The 16,527-nt window shown below is 41.3% G+C and overlaps 6 protein-coding genes across 9 annotated transcripts; 1 reads left to right on the top strand and 5 right to left on the bottom strand.

Annotated features, from left to right (window-relative positions):
- Positions 1-28: 28 nt before the first annotated feature.
- Positions 29-3,656, bottom strand: LOC18994752 (protein ECERIFERUM 1). Its single transcript, XM_024153181.1, is given in 11 exon segments — positions 29-390; positions 472-645; positions 717-824; positions 990-1,190; positions 1,274-1,381; positions 1,510-1,581; positions 1,583-1,886; positions 2,354-2,573; positions 2,847-3,079; positions 3,186-3,409; positions 3,534-3,656. Coding segments are annotated over 11 exon segments (1,878 nt in total). The 5' UTR covers positions 3,594-3,656; the 3' UTR covers positions 29-216.
- An 838-nt stretch (positions 3,657-4,494) lies between these two features.
- Positions 4,495-7,528, bottom strand: LOC18994751 (protein CER1-like 1). Its single transcript, XM_006418445.2, has 7 exons — positions 6,831-7,528; positions 6,527-6,746; positions 6,010-6,400; positions 5,541-5,648; positions 5,233-5,433; positions 4,873-5,145; positions 4,495-4,718 (listed from the first exon to the last, which is right to left on the bottom strand). Exons 1-7 carry the CDS (start codon positions 7,474-7,476, stop codon positions 4,533-4,535), a joined length of 2,025 nt encoding a protein of 674 aa, XP_006418508.2. The 5' UTR covers positions 7,477-7,528; the 3' UTR covers positions 4,495-4,532.
- Positions 7,529-7,968: 440 nt separating this feature from the next.
- On the top strand, positions 7,969-9,044 carry LOC18994750. 2 transcript variants are annotated; one of them, XM_006418444.2, is made up of 2 exons: positions 7,969-8,132; positions 8,362-9,044. In XM_006418444.2, exons 1-2 carry the CDS (start codon positions 8,054-8,056, stop codon positions 8,961-8,963), a joined length of 681 nt encoding a protein of 226 aa, XP_006418507.1. In that variant the 5' UTR covers positions 7,969-8,053; the 3' UTR covers positions 8,964-9,044. The 2 variants fall into 2 exon arrangements, with proteins under 2 accessions (XP_006418507.1, XP_024008516.1); XM_024152748.1 differs by having other exon boundaries at positions 7,997-8,132; positions 8,351-9,044.
- Positions 9,045-9,184: 140 nt separating this feature from the next.
- On the bottom strand, positions 9,185-10,229 carry LOC18994749 (cytochrome c oxidase-assembly factor COX23, mitochondrial). Its single transcript, XM_006418442.2, has 3 exons — positions 10,071-10,229; positions 9,522-9,598; positions 9,185-9,426 (listed from the first exon to the last, which is right to left on the bottom strand). Exons 1-3 carry the CDS (start codon positions 10,162-10,164, stop codon positions 9,379-9,381), a joined length of 219 nt encoding a protein of 72 aa, XP_006418505.1. The 5' UTR covers positions 10,165-10,229; the 3' UTR covers positions 9,185-9,378.
- Positions 10,230-10,428: 199 nt separating this feature from the next.
- On the bottom strand, positions 10,429-12,313 carry LOC18994748 (pentatricopeptide repeat-containing protein At1g02150). Its single transcript, XM_006418441.2, has 2 exons — positions 11,919-12,313; positions 10,429-11,828 (listed from the first exon to the last, which is right to left on the bottom strand). The coding sequence occupies exons 1-2, from the start codon at positions 12,270-12,272 to the stop codon at positions 10,629-10,631; spliced, it is 1,554 nt and encodes a 517-aa protein (XP_006418504.1). The 5' UTR covers positions 12,273-12,313; the 3' UTR covers positions 10,429-10,628.
- A 99-nt stretch (positions 12,314-12,412) lies between these two features.
- Positions 12,413-16,499, bottom strand: LOC18994747 (dol-P-Man:Man(7)GlcNAc(2)-PP-Dol alpha-1,6-mannosyltransferase). Of its 3 annotated transcripts, none has more exons than XR_002898041.1 (20): positions 16,369-16,499; positions 16,162-16,247; positions 16,026-16,067; positions 15,892-15,937; positions 15,699-15,785; positions 15,543-15,598; positions 15,255-15,372; positions 15,074-15,132; positions 14,903-14,974; positions 14,729-14,792; positions 14,521-14,624; positions 14,182-14,253; positions 13,985-14,071; positions 13,828-13,895; positions 13,592-13,660; positions 13,431-13,513; positions 13,130-13,223; positions 12,928-13,022; positions 12,737-12,830; positions 12,413-12,653 (listed from the first exon to the last, which is right to left on the bottom strand). XR_002898041.1 is itself a non-coding variant. In XM_006418438.2 (20 exons), the coding sequence occupies exons 1-20, from the start codon at positions 16,409-16,411 to the stop codon at positions 12,576-12,578; spliced, it is 1,488 nt and encodes a 495-aa protein (XP_006418501.1). In that variant the 5' UTR covers positions 16,412-16,499; the 3' UTR covers positions 12,413-12,575. The 3 variants fall into 3 exon arrangements, 2 of the variants coding, with proteins under 2 accessions (XP_006418501.1, XP_024008571.1); XM_006418438.2 differs by having other exon boundaries at positions 12,928-12,993; XM_024152803.1 differs by having other exon boundaries at positions 12,928-12,993; positions 15,699-15,773.
- Between the last annotated feature and the right edge of the window lie 28 nt (positions 16,500-16,527).

The following is a 16,527-nucleotide window of genomic DNA, read 5'->3' as shown; positions in this document are numbered from 1 at the left end:
AGTAGAAAATAGTACTCTTGTGACACTCACACGAAAAAAAAAAAAAAAAAAATAGAAATGTTACTTTTATTAATACAATAATCACTCACAAAAGTCTACGCTTAAAATAATGTTTCATATAGTTCATGTGTGGAATAATGATGCTATAGCGAAATACAATTACACAACGTGTAGGGTATCATTTTGTTTGAATCATCCATTGTTCTAGTTGCAGTTTTAATGATCTGGAAGCAGGAGAGGCTGGAAGCCGTGGCTGAGACAAGCTTCCCATACTTGGTCCAAATCTGAGAGAAGAACCGAGGCGCCGCATTCATGCATTTCCCATCCTTCTACAGCATGTAATATGCCGGCTACTCTGGTTGCACTCATCGCTTTTCTCGGTAACCAGTTCTGCATTTGTGTTTATTTAATTGGTTAGGACCTCTTAGGTCTACAATAACTTAAGTGTATTAGATCGTTGTCTATATATACCTCGCAGGAGTGGATATTCACCAGAGATTTTGGAACTATCAGTGCCGGTGTGGTATGATAGATACAATCTTTACGTAACTGCTTGAGAGGGAACTGAGAGAATGGTATAAACAATGTTCCGTTTGTGGCTTTTTCCTGGTCCTCTCTCGTTGTTCCTTCTCCCACCAGCCATACCTTCACAAAAATTCAATAGTTTAATATGCTCAACGACTATGCTACTTCTTTTATTGTTTAAACTTACTTACCTTGCTTGATGAAAATGCTTCAGAGGTTAAATGAACCAAATGGCCTCTACATTCTCGTGGAACGGATGATCTTAGTTTCTCATATTCGTCCGGGAACAGAGTCGAAACCTGCAGATGATATTCACAGAAAAAAAATAATAAGAATGAGTAAGCATTTATATTACAATGATATAAAGCTTGGCCAGGTGAATGTGCTTTATGAACTTTAGTTTATTTTATTTTATTTTAAAAAAGAATGACAAGCTAAAAGAAAACAGAGGAGAAAAACACAACCTGAACACCTCTCTGGCAGAGAGCAGAGGCGATGGTGTAGGCTACCTTTGTGAGATTGCCTGTCATCACGACGCTTGTAGTTGATTTGGGAACACTATTGATCACAACGGCTGCTGTTAATCTACTGCCGTCCACCACTCTTACTTTCACGTCTGGATGCTTGTGGATATACACCTCTCCATATCTGTTCAGCTCCTCCCCCTGTTTCAACCCACCACATTTTTATTGCTGTATATGGCATCTAACCAATGTAAAACCAAAAGAGTAAGAATTTGTTTCTTTACTTGGTTCATAAGACCTAGACTAAGCACTTTCACTCCTTTTTTATCCGCCTCCAGTACCGCTTTCTCAATCATGTTGTTGATGGCATCTTTCCTCCATTTTAACAAGTACTACATGCATCAACGATCCCAATGCATCAGCAAACCAAAATATATATGTATATATTTTTTTATATATATATATAACTTATGAGCTCACAAAAGGATCAAATAAAATTGAAATTGGTGATGATGAGGACCTGTAGATTATATCTGGGTATTATCCAAGACTGCAAGTTGAGCTTCTTGAAGGAATTTCTCTCGGCAACAAAAAAGGCGGGCGTAGAAGAGAGTGAAAAGCATGGAGAGAGATGTAAAAGGCCACAAAAGGCGCATGAACCATGTATAAGAGAAGGGGTAGGAGGCAAATGAAGCCAAGCCAATGCGCAAATGGTATATGGACTCGGGCGTCGTCAGGTGTGTTAAGTGCACCACGTCCACTCTATCTTCTCCTCTTTCTAGAGTCTTCTCATACAACGTATCCGAGGTTTCATCCATTGTGCCGTAGATGTAGTCATACAAGGGCATGAAGAGGGAGTAGTTCGTTCGGAACTGCGTGTGGTGCAGCGAGTGGAATCTGCAACTCTCATTATCAAATTATTATCCAAAAGAAAGATATCATAACAATAAGAGTGTATTTTCAGGTTTAATTTTATACTTTATAGTAACATTGCGCTCAATATACTTAAAAACTAAAAGCGTAAATACTTGAAATGATATATGTATTAAGCTCTAGTGTTAATAACTTTAGACTTTGGGGGGACCATTCACTATTGATATACCCTAATGAATTTTGATATATACCTAGTTTTCACAGACTGCTCGGTTATACAAGTTCTAACTGCGTAAAGTTGTGGGAGGGGTGAGTATGTGCCGATACGTTTAGAGATGATAGATTAAAATTTTTTTTTTTTTTGTGGTCCATCGATTCGGTTGTTGACGACCAAATAAAAGGTACAACAACACCACGTCACGATTTGAGAATGCCCTGTATATAGTATGTATTATGTATATGAAACATAAGAAAGTGTGTAAAGGACTTACGAGGGAGTGTAACAGAGGAACTTGAGGGGAGGAAAGAGGTGGAAAAGGCGCTTAGGGACGATCTCGAAGTTGCAGTGTCCCATGTTGTTCATGAAGTCTATGTACATTACATATCCGGCGAATGACGCTATAGATGCCGTTTCCGTTATCAACGTCGTAAGCAATGGTATCGAAAAGAGCACGAAGTAGGCTATGTGCTCCGCAAATGGATGTATCACAGCTGCAAATAAAGATGATAATATATAATATTAAACTTTAACAATATATATATATATATATGTATATTAATATAGCTACTACTAATGTAAAAAGTTTTTCTTTTGAAACTAAGATCGCATGGCAGATGTAAAAACGTTTTTTTTTTGTGGAATAAATTTAACATTAGAAATATCTACTAATCAGGACGTTTGAAAGTGTAGTTTTGCGTATGTTAAATATATATATATATATATAAAAAAAAAAAATCTAGTGCATAGAAAAGGATAAGAAATACAAGTGATGGGCTCAGTGACGATAGAAGAGTGGTGGTGGGAATGGTAGCGGGAATAAAGAAAGTGGTGGTGAAGAGCTTTGTGGAGCCAGTAATAGAGGAACTCCACCGGACCGGCGTGAAGCACAGCCGCCATCAACACTCCGTCTGTCCTCCACAAGGGAAGTTGCTTGCCCTGCGGCAACAGCCGCATCCCTATATAGAACCAAAGTCCGTTGAACAGTATTTGGTCATCCCTGCGCATGTAAATATCAAGAATACATCCTTATGCATGTAGCTCACTTAAGGCACTAGCTAGGCAGGTAGATTTAAAACTATATACATATAAATTAAAAAACGCACCAGTTGGTCTCCCTGTCGACCTGATTGAAGTCGATACCTTTGTCGAGGATGCGCCTCTTTCCCTTGGCAGTACAGTAACGGGAGAGTGAAATCCAAACCTGGTTGTGCAGAATTCTGAGGAGCAAGAAAGGGAATACGAGGAAGTACCCGAGATCCTTCTTCTCGGGATCATCTGTCACAAACTTGTATGTGCTATGGACCGCCCATGGTGCTATTACTACGTACTATTGTATTTTTTCCACGTCCCAAATCATATACCAGCAACGGGATTCAATCAAAAGCACGAGTTATTATAGTGTGAGTCGTAAAAAAAAATTAATTATAATAGACAAGAAATCAAGAGTGCACCTTGAAACTCCCGAGGGGTGTCCACGGCCAATCAGTGAGGATCCCTGGTTTTGTGGCCATTATACCGTCGAATGTAATGTGTGTCTCTCCGATTCCTCGTCACGCCGGATGAGTATATTATATAGAAAGGTACCAAACTCATTGGTAGATATATATAGAATGACGACTATCGAAGCCAACCCCTATCTTCCCACCAGCCCACTTCCCTGTGGTAGGCCCAGCCTAGATCCAAACATGTACTCCTCCCATTGGATGCTTTCCACATGGATCCTCATTTATGTCACTCAGCTAATCTTTATTGATCAACACCTACGTAAGCAAATGCATATATAGGTAAGTTCTGTATCCGGTTTTGTATATTGAAAGACTGTTAGTTTTCCATGAAGTAACTGATTAACCAAGTTGGGCAATGTTAGGTGATGATGCTTGGCAACTACTAGCCAATCAAGATCATGCACGTTGAAGCGCCAGCTACTGTCTGTTGCTCCAACATTAAATGAAGGAAAACTTAAAACAGGGCACGCCTTCTTATGCAAGCATTGAATACTCGTACGTTTCATTTTTCGTCATTCCATCTCTCTCTCTCTCTCTCTCTCACCACCACAAATGTATATATGCTACGTATACTCTACCGACTACTTGATTAGGTAGCGAGTGGACCATGCATGCATGTGTAAGGATGTCGGTTAAGTAAAACCTCGTAGAGTGGTTGAAACTGTTGATAATGCACCCAGATATTTTTTTCTTAAGAGACGTATTAGTAAAAAAGAATCGGCGTTTTCATTCACTAATTTCCTAGCTAATTCTGATCGTAACTTAATGGACGTAATTAATCGTTTGTCATTTCTAGAAGACGCACGTGGCAGCAAGCGTAACAAGGTGTAGTCAATAATACTCATATAGTCTATTGAATAACATGACATGCAACAAAGCTAGAAGGGAAGCATAAAACCAATAGAGGAGAGATAGATCGATATACAAAATATGAAGATGATGAAATTAGATCAGAGATGAGATGGTGGGAGAAGGGAGAGGTGTGAAATCATGGCGAAGAGCAGCTTCCCAGATGGCGTGGAGACGGAAGAAGTTGCGAGTGTTGCCGCAGTCATGCTCCTCCAAACCCTCAAGCGCATGTACTATGCCCCCTACTTTCCACGCACTCATCACCCTCCTCCCCAGCCAGTTCTATATATATATATATATATGAAAACAATTATATCTCCATTCATTGATTATATATATATATATATATGCACATCACATATATGTCTATCAGCTCAGCTTATATTAGTAATTAAAGCAACGCAAATCAATGTACATACTCTAAGTTGTATTGTACCTCACAAGAGTCGATGTTTTGGGCAGACTTGGGAACAAGCATAGCAGGGGTAGAGTGGTAGAAACAATCCTTGCGGAGTTTGTCGGGCGGAAAGTGAGAGAAGGGAATAAAGAGCGTTCCTTCTTTTGCCTTCATTTGCTCTTCTTTCCCTATTTCATCCCCCACCAACCACACCACTGGGGAGTAATAATTGCTCGTGCACTGTACCAGATTCTTCTTGACAACCCCAGATTTGACGAGTCTGCTGTGTTCCTCCGCGCGTAACACCACCACCTATATATACAAGCATTCATGCTATTAATATTTATTTTTTTGGTTGGAGAAGCTGAGTTGATTCCATTCTCTCATACATAAACATACCTTGATGCCCCTTTGGCATAGAGCAAAGACAACGGCCGAAGCAACTTTTGTGGGATTGCCTCTAAACACAACTTCCGAGGTTCCCTTTGGAATGCTATTGACCACCACCGCAGCTGCCATGCTGCTTCCGTCCACTAATTTTATCTTCAGCTTCGGATGCTTTTGCACGTACATTTCTCCACAGCCGTTTAGCTCCTCCCTCTCATTAATCGCGTGTTAATTAGTGATTGTATTAATGTGTAAATATATTAATGTGTGTATATATATACACATAGATAGAAAGGATTTTAAAGTAGATGAAAATGTACATTGTTCATCAGGCCAAGGCTCATTACTCTCACGCCCTTTTCATCTGCTTCAAGGATAGCTGCCTCTATGATATTGTTGATGCTCTCATGGTGGCACTGAGATTTATACTGCCACCGCATGTTTATGTGGCAGTATTAGTAGGAATGTTTGGATGCCAATTCCAAAAGGTGTATCCACGAACGAGTTATTGTTCATTAAGGTTATTTTCTTTTCTTTTTTGGGTTAAATGTTAATTAAATTATTCATTTCGGCCATTTTCTTCCTATACGTACTACAAGTAAAAAAATGTGTAAATCGTTTCTAACAACGAGAAAAATGTGTATACTGTTTAACAACGGAAAAGGCATTTTGTGTGTAAAAGTTTGGAATATATATAGTTTTACGAAGTCCTACTAAAGTATTATTAACTGGTGCCATAAGAGTGAGTGAGAGAGAGAGAGAGAGAGAGTGTGTTAATTAAATGCTTACGTGGAAGGCAAACTTGGGAAGGATGTGAGAGTGAATGGTGAGGTTACGGATACGGTTTCTTTCAAAGACAAAGGTGCGGGAAGAGAAAGGGGAGGTGAGGACGAAGGATAATAGGAGAGTGAAGGGCCACATGAAGCAGCTGAGGTACCATGGGGATCGAGACCACAAGGGGTGGGAAGAAAGGGACGGGAAGCCAAGGCGCATTTGGTAGATGGAGTCGAGTGTGGTGAGGTGAGTGAGGTGCATGACGTCGGGTGATTCCTCCTTTATCTCTAACGACCTCTCGTACAGCGACTCGCTACTCTTGTCGGTCGTCCCGTAGATATAGTCGTAGATTGGCATGAACAGAGAGTAGTTGGTCCTGAACTGTGTGTGATGGAGCGAGTGGAACCTTCATGTACAAAGTCAAAATATATGTAATGCATGCATACATTCAAGGGAATACAAATTAAATTAAATTAATTAATACTAGCTAGGTTAGGTCTATATAGAAGAGTTGAAAAAATTGACGACGTACGATGGGGTGTAGCAGAGGAACTTGAGTGGAGGGAAGAGGTGGAAGAGACGCTTAGGGAAAAGCTCAAAGTTGCAATGTCCCAAGTTGTTCATGAAGTCAATGTAAGTCATGTAGGCAATGACAGGAACAATGGAGAGGATCCCACACAGGGACGCCGTTACCATGGGTATGGAGAAGAGTAGTGTGTAGGCGATGTGCTCGGCGAAGGGGTGCACCACAGCTGCCGCCAATTAAGTTAAAATAATTAGAATATATATATAGCAGGAACTAAATTAAAATGATGGGTGAAGAGGTACTCTCGTACACGTGATGGGCTCGGTGACGATGGAGGAGTGGTGGTGAGAATGGTAGCGAGAGTAGAGGAAGTGGTGGTGGAGAGCTCTGTGGAACCAATAGTAGAGGAACTCGACAGGGCCAGCGTGAAGCAGAGCCATGAGGATGGCTCCGTCTAGTCTCCAGAGGGGAAGGCGGCATGAGCCTGGGAGCTTGAAGTTGGCGAGGTACATGAGGAGAGTGTTGAAGATGATTTGGTCGTCCCAGGTGCGCTCTCGGTCCACTTGCTCGAACTCGATGGGCTTGTCCACGATCTTCTTCCTCCCCATAGCCGTCCTCTGACGAGCCACACTGATCCATATCTGGCTGTGAACTATTCTCCACAGCATCAGCGCCACTATCGCCAGTCTCCCGAGGTCCTTCTCCTCATCCTCAGCCGTCACGTACGAATGCATGCTCGCCATCACCAACGGGGCTACCAAGAGGTACTTGAAGCTACCAAGGGAACTCCATGGCCACTCTGTCAGAGCTCCGGGCCTCGACGCCATCGTCCAAAGGTACACTTTGAGCTCAGCTACCGCCGAAAGAATTAAGTTTGAAGGATAGTGCGTTTTGGAGATACTTGTGTGTAGAATATGTGACATGATATATATATATATATATAGAAGCATCACCATGTCATGTGGCCTACTGAATCTACTGATGCACTTGTGAAGAAGAAGCACATGGTGGTGGGTCCGCCCTACAAAAGTATAAAATATAAATTGTTACTACGTACAACATTTTAGTTTATCTAAGCGAGAAAAAAAAAAATAAAAAAAACCTCAAACTTCAAATATGTTAGGAGAAGAGCCAATGGGCATTGAATGTGATGCCCTGCCAAAATTCGGCTTTATTCATCAATGTGATTGGCCCACCTCCACCAGCCCCCAACGCCGTCCATTTAATGAAGTAAATGAAATCTTTCTACTTTCCTTCTTTCTTCATTCAATTCAATATATGAGCCCAATATCAAAGCCCAATATTCAAAATTTCATCCTCTTGGTTTCTTTCTTTTACTTTTAAAACAGAGATAAAAAAAAGTAACATTATTTACCTTGCATAAAGTAGGGACTACCATCATCGATAAATTTTTTTTTTTTGAAAGAAGAAAATAATTTTATTTTCTCCCCCGGTAATCCGTCGACGGCTTCAGCATTCACATAGGGAATTCAGAGGATAGCAAAAAAAAAATAACAAAGAGTTTTTCCTGAGATGAAGAAGGGAAGTAGCTTTCCGATGTCGATTTTATTGTTGGTCTCACTCTGGGTGCTAGCTACCTCCAAACTTGACGGTAGATCCTCACTCTCCCTTATCTCCTCATAACATATGCGATTCCTATACTTGGATTTCTCCTGAACCATTTGGCCTGTCTTTATAGGAATATCCATTCCATCTGAGGTTCCCATTTTTTTTTTCAGAATCAGATTGTATGATAGTTTATTATTGTGTATGTTGATTCTGTACCCTAAAGTAAACCCTTAAAGAACACACAACTCTAAGGCGGACTAGAATTGTTGCAGGAAACCCGGCTAGTGAGATGGTGAGCATCTTGAACCAGAACAGAACAGCTCGGAAACTCAGCAAATTAAATGAGAGTCCTGGTCTTGGCTGCATGGCCCTCCAGTATGTTGAGCACTGCAAGGGAAATTGCAATGTCAACGACACTCTGACCTGTGAACCCCCTGAAGACGACTTCACTCAGGTTTTTGCCCCCAACTGTGGTGTAGAACTTCCCTCTTTTGGGACCATAACAGGCCATGTCATCGGCTGCAGCACTAAGTATGTGACGCCAGAAGTCGCCTTCTCAGACATTCTCTTCAGAGATAACCAAGCGTTGCTTGTGCTCAGAAACAGGTCGCATACTGAGGTTGGGGTGGGAATGGCTAGGTTGCATAAAGGTACATTCTTTTGGTGCCTTCTCTTTAGTGATGGTGGGACAAACTCGTCCTTTGCTCTGGAAGATAACGGCCGGGGCATTAAACAAAGAAAAGGCTGCTACAGCGGAAGTGCTTTCCCTTGCAGCAATGCTCCAGTGATTTGTATGCGCTTTCTCAACAGCTTTCTGGGCATTCTCTTGTCTTCCTTTTGTGTGTTTAGACATTGTGGGTGCCTTCAGTGTTGATTCTGAAAGGCAAACCCATTTGGTTTGTTGTTTGTAAAGCCAATAATGAGGGTTTAAGTAAGGGGATGAGATATGATTGGTCAAAGCAGTTGGAGTCCTCCCTCTCTTCTTCTAACAACTTGATAATCAGACTTGCTCTCAAAATTCAACATATTGTAATATAAACCAATCATTAATGGCTCCTAGTCTCTACTAAGTATAACATGTAGGAGAGTCAAACATCGTTAACAAACACTATCCACTTCAGATTGACTACTATTATTAATAAAAAAGAAATTTCATGACTGATTATTTATACAGCACAAACAGTATACGAAACACAAAACACCACTTCTCAGAGGCGTAAAAATGAAACGAGAGGATACTAGGCAATGTTTGAATATATCATTAGCATTTCAGGATCCATATTCTGCATTCACGAGAACAACGACCGTGTCTTGTTGCGTTCCAGTCGAGCTTCCCTCTGAGAGACAAAACATTCAATCAGAAAATATATATACATATGTAAGCAGAGAAGGTGGAAACACGAGCGACCAAAATGTGAAATTCACAAGAGACCTCTTTCTTCTTGCATTCCTTGTACACATCAAAATGATCCTGGCATTTACTCTTGTCGGATCCAAATTCTTCAAGACCTGTGGGTTTGATCATGAAATTGGTCAGCTATTTAGATGGGAATCTAATCAAAGATTTAACAGATCATAAAAAGGGAAAAGGCAGAAAAGTGACACGTTATAAGAAGATGAACTCTAAACTCTAATAAATGGGATAGTCAAAAGGATTATCACCTTGAGCTTGAGGGGTCATATTGAAATAGAGGAGACCTAATCAAGGGTGAGGGTTTATGGAATTTCATGAAACTTGACAGAAGCTACCAGATCAGTAAAAAACAGCTGTATGTATGAATAAAATGGTGCCTGAGTTAGGAGCAAAAGGGTTTACAAATCGAAAAACGATGCAATACAGCAAAACTAAAGAGAAAATGGAAATCCTCGAAACAATCAGAAATTAATGGGAAGGAGCAAAACTAAAGAGAACAAGAGAAACTGGAAATCCTGGGAACAATCAGAAATTAATGGGAAGGGAAAGATTGAGAGCGTGACTTACATTTGAGGGAAGCAGAGTACTGAAGATAACATGGAGAATCAGATATCCTAGCCGCGCTAGGGTATGCCGCCGCTGCCGTGCCCTTGGTCGCCATCTCCCGATCACCGTCTTTCTCTCTCACCGAGTTCCTTCACGTGAAGAGATCTCTCATTCTCATTCAAAAATGGGCCTTTGAGTCACTCAGGCCTATAAATTTGAAAACTTTTGCAATTGCGGAGGGCCTTTAAACTACGGCCCAGAAGAAAAGAGCACGGCCTACCTCCACCACTAAATTTGAAAACTTCGTCTGTAAGGCAAACAAGGAAGCAAAAAGAAGAAGAAGAAATGCATCGATAAATAAATACTTCAAAGGGGAAGGCGGCACAGCAAGCAACATTTAAAGATTCTTTCTTCCAACAACAAAAAATATCGTCACAAGGGAAGGTATAGTATAGGGGACAGCTCCTCCTTCCGACTTGGACTCACATTTATATGTTTCACTAACTGTAATCTAGGCAGTTGAGTCCGGTTACAAGACAAAATTCCTCTTTTTTAAAAGCCACGTCTAGGACTATTTTATTACAGATCATCTTGCAGTTGCGTAAGAAGAACATCGGTCCCCTCACTCTCACTCTCACTCTCCTGCGCATCATCAATAAGAGCTTGGTAAGATTTGTCTTGAAGGTGCCCCGATTGCCTCAACAATTCCAAAACCGCCTCTTTACTGGCAACATCCGACTCCTCTTCACAGAGCTTGAAGAAGCCAGACAGCATGAAGACCTTGGGCCTCCAATTGCTGGACCCCTCGGCAGAAAAAGCTTCTTTCAGACAGGTCAAAGCCTCTGTGATATTCCTCTTCCTGGTATGACCATGGGCTAGAATCTCCCACGTACTTGAGCTTGGCTTTCCTCCCATTTCGATCATGTGGTCGAACAACCCTTCAGCCTTGTCTAGTTGGTCGTTTTTAACGTACACATTCATGAGAAGATTTGGTATCCTGGGGTCATAAGAAGACTTGACTGGAAGCCATTCCTCATAAACCTTCTCGGCGCCTTGGATATCTCCCATCCTCACCAAGGACGAGACCAAAGCATGGTATCCCAAATTAGGAATGCTCGGGACAACAGATTTGTAGACGTTCCACACCCGGTACAGCTCCTTCTTGTTACCAACGCTGCCGTACAAGCTCAAGAGGTAGTGATATGGAATCCGATTACGACCAGTGATCCTCGCCTCAACCTTCCTCAGTGCATCTTCAGCTTTCTCGTTTTCGCCCATCTTAATGTACATGGTGGCCATTGTGCTAAAAGTGGTCCAGTTGGGATTGATGGAAACATCTGACTTCATCTGCTGGTACACTTGCTCCATTTTCTCAACGGATCCATGGGAGCCGCAGGAGGAGAGCCAGATGTTGTAGGAGTAAATGTCGAGACGTATATCTTTCTGCTTCATCTCGTAGACCATGGCGTCGACTTTGTCGTACTCCCTTAGGTTCATGTAGAGAGTCATCATGACGTTGAAGGGAAGCGGGTGCAGGGCGTATCCTTTCTCCCTCATCTTGTCGATCAAGGCTTCGGCTTTTTCTCTCGACTTGGCCCTCACATATGCATTGAGGAGGGAGCCATAGACTCTCCGGTCCTTAAAATTCTCAGGGAGGCTCAGGAAGAACTCTTCAGCGTCTGAAATCCCACGCACTTTGCCGATTAAGTCGAGCTGGATTGCAGCATCGCTTGCAGACAATCGAAACCTTTCGCCTCTGTTGTTCATCCAGTCGTACACCTAGGGAACAATGATCAAGCAGGTTAGGATGATACAAAGGAGAATGGTTGGGGCGCTTATACTTAGAGAGAGAGAGAGAGAGAGGGATACCTCGAGAGCTTGGTTGGGGCGCTTATACTTGCGAAGCTCCTTGACGACCCGACAGAGCTCCCACTTGGTAAGCTTACGGCCGCCTTTCTCCCACTGATTCAGGACGGAGGCAGCGCCGAGCTCCGGCTTCTCCATCAGAGAAATCTTCTTGTATATTGCATTCCACTGGATAATCGGCCTTCTCTCGTAGTCCACCGTGCCGTAGCCATACACCTGGGAGATGGAGCACACGATCGCCGTCTTCTTCTTCGATAGAGCTACGGAGACGACGGGAGATCTCGAGCGAGGGACAAGGGAGTAGGAGGCGGAGGAAGCCAGTGGAACATTGCGATTCTGCACCGCCTGAAGCACCATCTCTCTCTCTCTCTCTCTCTCTCTCTCTCTCTCTCTCTCTCTCTCTCTCTCTCTCTCTCTCTCTCTCGTTAGGTTTCAGTTGCAGTCTGAGGATAAGTCGACGAATGGCCTTTTCCTAAATGGAAAATAGCGAAAGAAAGAGGGGTCGATTCGTAAATTACATTGAGGCCCAAAAGAGAACCCAGAGTCGGATGCTACTGCAGGAAACAGAGGGTTTCAATCTCGTATGTGAAATAGCTCTAGTTTTACATCATTTCCTCTCTTAAGGATAACAAAGCTGTCTGTACCACATAAACAATGTCTCTAACATCCTGGCCATATCTTATGCAAATGATCTTCCTTCTTCATATCCCGGTGCACGTATACTTTCGCTCTTTTTACCTGCCATTCAACATTTTCAACTCAGCATGACATTCCACGCACACCTATTTTGATGAAATACTCCCCCAAGCCAACCAATTTACCAGAACAATGGGAGGGAAACCTCGCCGTAGTTCAACTCTTTCAAATCCTTCTTCAGAAAATAAGCACTTGTATCCATCCACATATGGGTGCTCGCTGCTCAAAGCATGACAACAGTATTAGATGTTGACCACCAATGCTATCTTCATTCACTAAGAATTTGCTTTCTACAATATATGATGAAAATACTCACTTCACAAGGTAAGTGAAATTTCGGTTTCGCAACTCCTCCACCACTATCTCTTCTTCTTTTGAGTATCTGCTTTGCACAAGAAAATTTATCTCCTCCTAAAATAGCCAAACAGATACATTCTTCTAGATATTTCAAGGCCGTGGAGCACCATATGATTCTTTTCCCAGTTAGTTGTGAACATAGAAAGAAGAATCAACCTCACCTCCACGGAAAACCATCTTCACAAAAGCGGGATATTCCATTCATCGCACTAAAAGTGTCTATGTGAACCCACTCTTCTCCCGCTACATTTGGGCCTGAGAAACATGGAAGGCGCCAGGTAAAATTATTCATACTCAAGGCAAATTATCAACCGAGGTAGAGATACACCACAAAACAAAGAAGATTAAGTATAATAAATGGCATGCGTGACGAACAAAGACTGACTAGATATTTATCTTGTTTGGTACTCAAGTCAACGATGCTGCAATAATAACAAACCTCGAAACGAATACGTCACTCACTTATCTGATGCAAACGCTTAAGAGCATAGCCGCTTGGATAGTTGTTGTAAGATGCCATGAATGTTACAACCGTGCACCCTGCACTATAGGCCAGGGATAAGTAGACTAGTCAATCCCTTTCCTTCTCTTAGACAGCAAAGATAATTGCCTACAATTCCTACCTGATTGCAAATAATGCTAGCATAACCATGTTCACGAGTTTCCAAATAGCTTTCTTCTTGTTATTGTAGCTGGAAAAGGAATTTCGGATTACATTACGAGCTAGGGCCTCGTTGGTAGTAATTTTAAATGGCATTCAAAAATGAAGTATATCAAAAGAGCTCTCGAGAGAATGAATCAAAGAACGTTCTAGCTATGATTAAAAGCTTAGTTAGCAAACATCTGATAGAACTCGTACATTCTACTGGCAGCAACTGCAGCAGATAAGTTGAGCATTGGCACTGAACTAATAATAAAGCGTAGTTCCTGCATATATCAACAAAGCTAGGTAAGCCTATGTCAGAAATGATTACGAAACTTTAATGGCTACTGAGATATGTAATCAATCTGAATACCTTGTGTGGAAGTTTAGAGTAGAGTATAACAAAGGATAAAACTGGAAGAATAAGGAATGGAACCCTCCTGTCAAGTAAGGTACCAAGCTGCACAATCCAAAAAGAATCAAATGAGAAATACTATAGCGATTCAATCAGATATCCTAGTTCGAAGGGAATAAGACAATATGACAGATATTAAGAAGTCTGGTATTTACCAGGGAAAGAGGATAAGCTACAAGTAAAGACCGTGGGAGTGCTGAGGTGAAGTACCAATGAATGGAATGTGTCTGGTTTAGCAAGTAATTTTCAAGGAACAACATAGGACTTCATAAAAATGCAAGCGCCACAGTATTAGCAAAATAAAATTTGCATTTGCAATTATACTAATGTATGGATCTAAAAGGTTATCAGTGTAAAGAAGGCAAAAAAGGTTATCAGTGTAAAGAAGGCAGTCCTCTAATCAGGCAGTGGAACAATATTAAAAGGTTATCATCATTCAAAATAAATCGAGGAAACCAGTTGAATAAATTGAGAAAACATATTTTGAAGGATACACCCCAGTCAGAACTCCGGTTCAGAATGGAGTTAAACCAGAAAACTTCAAATTCTGGCCAGACAAACTTCTTCCACATAATAGAGTCAACGGAAATGGTAAGACCTGTGCAAAGAAATATTCCATGACCACAAAAAGCCTGACTCGGGAACTAGTGTGTGAAGGGAAAAAGCAAATAAATCACAGAATGAAGAGGAATTTCAACCAACCTACAGCCACCACAGCGGTTCCAACACAATATTTAAGTGCTTTCCAGAAGGAGATCGATTTGGTCTGCCATTGATAAACGTAAGGTACCCGCATCAGAAGAAAACAACAAAGTACAACAGCCAATTACACGAATACAGATGTTCAGAAACCCAATTATATATTTATCAGCTCACCATTAAAAATTGAAGACCGATAGGCCCAAGAAGTAACATCACATCGCATCTGAAGATTACAGTGGCAAAAATCTGATTATCAGATGAATGACATGTCAGCAAATCCATAATTCTGGGTACCATGACCGATATTATAATCGGGAAATATGTTACCACGAAAATCACACATACCAGGAAGCTCAAAGCAGAATAAAAGTTTCCCTTTAACCAATTACCATATGCGAGATTAACTGCAAAGTCCAGATTTCACAACATTAGCAGCAAAAATCTATGCTAAATGAGCCATGGGCAAAATTGCTAGGACATCTGATAGGAGCATAACTAGTGGAGTCAGGTGTATAGAAGCAATCACCTAATCCAAAAGCTAGAATATTAGGTAGAGGACGAGTGCAGTAGAAAAGCAGATGAAACTGAAGACTGGTGAGAAGTACAAAGAAAGATTCCACTTGATGTCCGAAATTTTTTCTTATCTGTCAAAGAGGTAGCGTTGGCTGAGTGTGTAGGGGAAAAACAGCCGTCAAGAAGATGCATGTGAGATATCCCAATTCCAATGACAAGGGACGGGACATAGAATGCGATAGAGAATTGTTTTGCATGGATAGAAGCACTAGAGAAACTTACTAGCAAATAAACCTCATACCTGAATCCGGAAAAATCTTAGTGTGGATAATATGATGCAGCCCAACACCAAACGAGCTATAAGTGAATGAAGAAACTATGATTTGAATAGGCCTTGTCCGTGTTTAGAATTCAAGACGACATTATAGGGAAATCAAAGGAGAAACAGAAGAAAAACCTGCAACAAGATTATAAATCTTGGGGAAGCCAAGCCAGCTGATAACTGATACGACGGGTGATGCGATAAAAGAGACTATGAATGCTCCTGCAAGAACACATTAGAGACGATATATATATATATATATTTGAATCACTAAGTACTCCACGAACTAGAATGAGGAGCGGCTCCGAGCGAAATTCAACATCCTTACCAATAAAAGTTCGAGGGACAACACCAGGGAACTCCAAATGATCATACTGAAACAGAAGAATGTAAGTAAAAAAAAAAAAAAAACAATCCAAAACTGCAGTAAGCTTCAGAGTAAGTGAGAAAGAGGCCACTCACAGAGTTGAAATTAAGACGATGGTAAAGAATGTCGTGCATTGACTGGTCACATGCAAATCCAGGCGAGAGAATCGACGAAACAAGTCAGTAAACGGGGAGAAAAAACGGGAGTCTTTTTTGAACTGAAAAGGATTACCTGTACGTTGAAGCTCTCTTCCACCTTAGTGTATGGTGCCATGACCACATAAATTGCAGCTATAGATCCCAGAATCAAATCATATCCTGCTCCCACAATGACAACAGGAAAAACAAAAAAAATTCAAAAATTCAAAAGTCTCTCACAGGAAAAAAAAAAAAAAAAAAAGAAGAAGAAGAAAGGGATCACGTGGCCTATGATAATTACCATAGGATTGAAGAAACTTTGCCATTTTCGAATCCGTCGGCATCGTCTGTGGAACTTCTTTCCCAAAAAAAAATCGATCGATATCAGGGAGCCGACTAAAAGACGATTTCGATGTAAATAGGAAAACTTAAAGTGGGCCTGAATATTTATTTGGGCTGA

This window comes from Eutrema salsugineum, unplaced genomic scaffold, assembly GCF_000478725.1.
Source record: "Eutrema salsugineum unplaced genomic scaffold, Eutsalg1_0 scaffold_5, whole genome shotgun sequence".
Classification (NCBI taxonomy): Eukaryota; Viridiplantae; Streptophyta; class Magnoliopsida; order Brassicales; family Brassicaceae; genus Eutrema; species Eutrema salsugineum.
Note: the sequence above shows the minus strand (reverse complement) of the source record. Positions and strands in the feature narration are given on the sequence as shown.

Coding starts and splice junctions, on each gene's coding strand:
- LOC18994747 (XM_006418438.2), bottom strand. CDS start 16,411: ATGCCGACGGATTCGAAAATGGCAAAGTTTCTTCAATCCTATG. Junction 16,248..16,368: donor AAAGTTTCTTCAATCCTATG/GTAATTATCATA, acceptor TTGTGGGAGCAG/GATATGATTTGATTCTGGGA. Junction 14,625..14,728: donor AACCGCTGTGGTGGCTGTAG/GTTGGTTGAAAT, acceptor TTCTTTGCACAG/GTCTTACCATTTCCGTTGAC.
- LOC18994748 (XM_006418441.2), bottom strand. CDS start 12,272: ATGGTGCTTCAGGCGGTGCAGAATCGCAATGTTCCACTGGCTTCCTCC. Junction 11,829..11,918: donor GCCCCAACCAAGCTCTCGAG/GTATCCCTCTCT, acceptor ATTGTTCCCTAG/GTGTACGACTGGATGAACAA.
- LOC18994751 (XM_006418445.2), bottom strand. CDS start 7,476: ATGGTGATGCTTCTATATATATATATATATATCATGTCACATATTCTA. Junction 6,747..6,830: donor CGTCACCGAGCCCATCACGT/GTACGAGAGTAC, acceptor AATTGGCGGCAG/CTGTGGTGCACCCCTTCGCC. Junction 5,649..6,009: donor TTCCCAAGTTTGCCTTCCAC/GTAAGCATTTAA, acceptor ATGCGGTGGCAG/TATAAATCTCAGTGCCACCA.
- LOC18994750 (XM_006418444.2), top strand. CDS start 8,054: ATGAAGAAGGGAAGTAGCTTTCCGATGTCGATTTTATTGTTGGTCTCA. Junction 8,133..8,361: donor AGCTACCTCCAAACTTGACG/GTAGATCCTCAC, acceptor GAATTGTTGCAG/GAAACCCGGCTAGTGAGATG.
- LOC18994749 (XM_006418442.2), bottom strand. CDS start 10,164: ATGGCGACCAAGGGCACGGCAGCGGCGGCATACCCTAGCGCGGCTAGG. Junction 9,599..10,070: donor GTACTCTGCTTCCCTCAAAT/GTAAGTCACGCT, acceptor TCAAACCCACAG/GTCTTGAAGAATTTGGATCC. Junction 9,427..9,521: donor AGGAATGCAAGAAGAAAGAG/GTCTCTTGTGAA, acceptor TTTGTCTCTCAG/AGGGAAGCTCGACTGGAACG.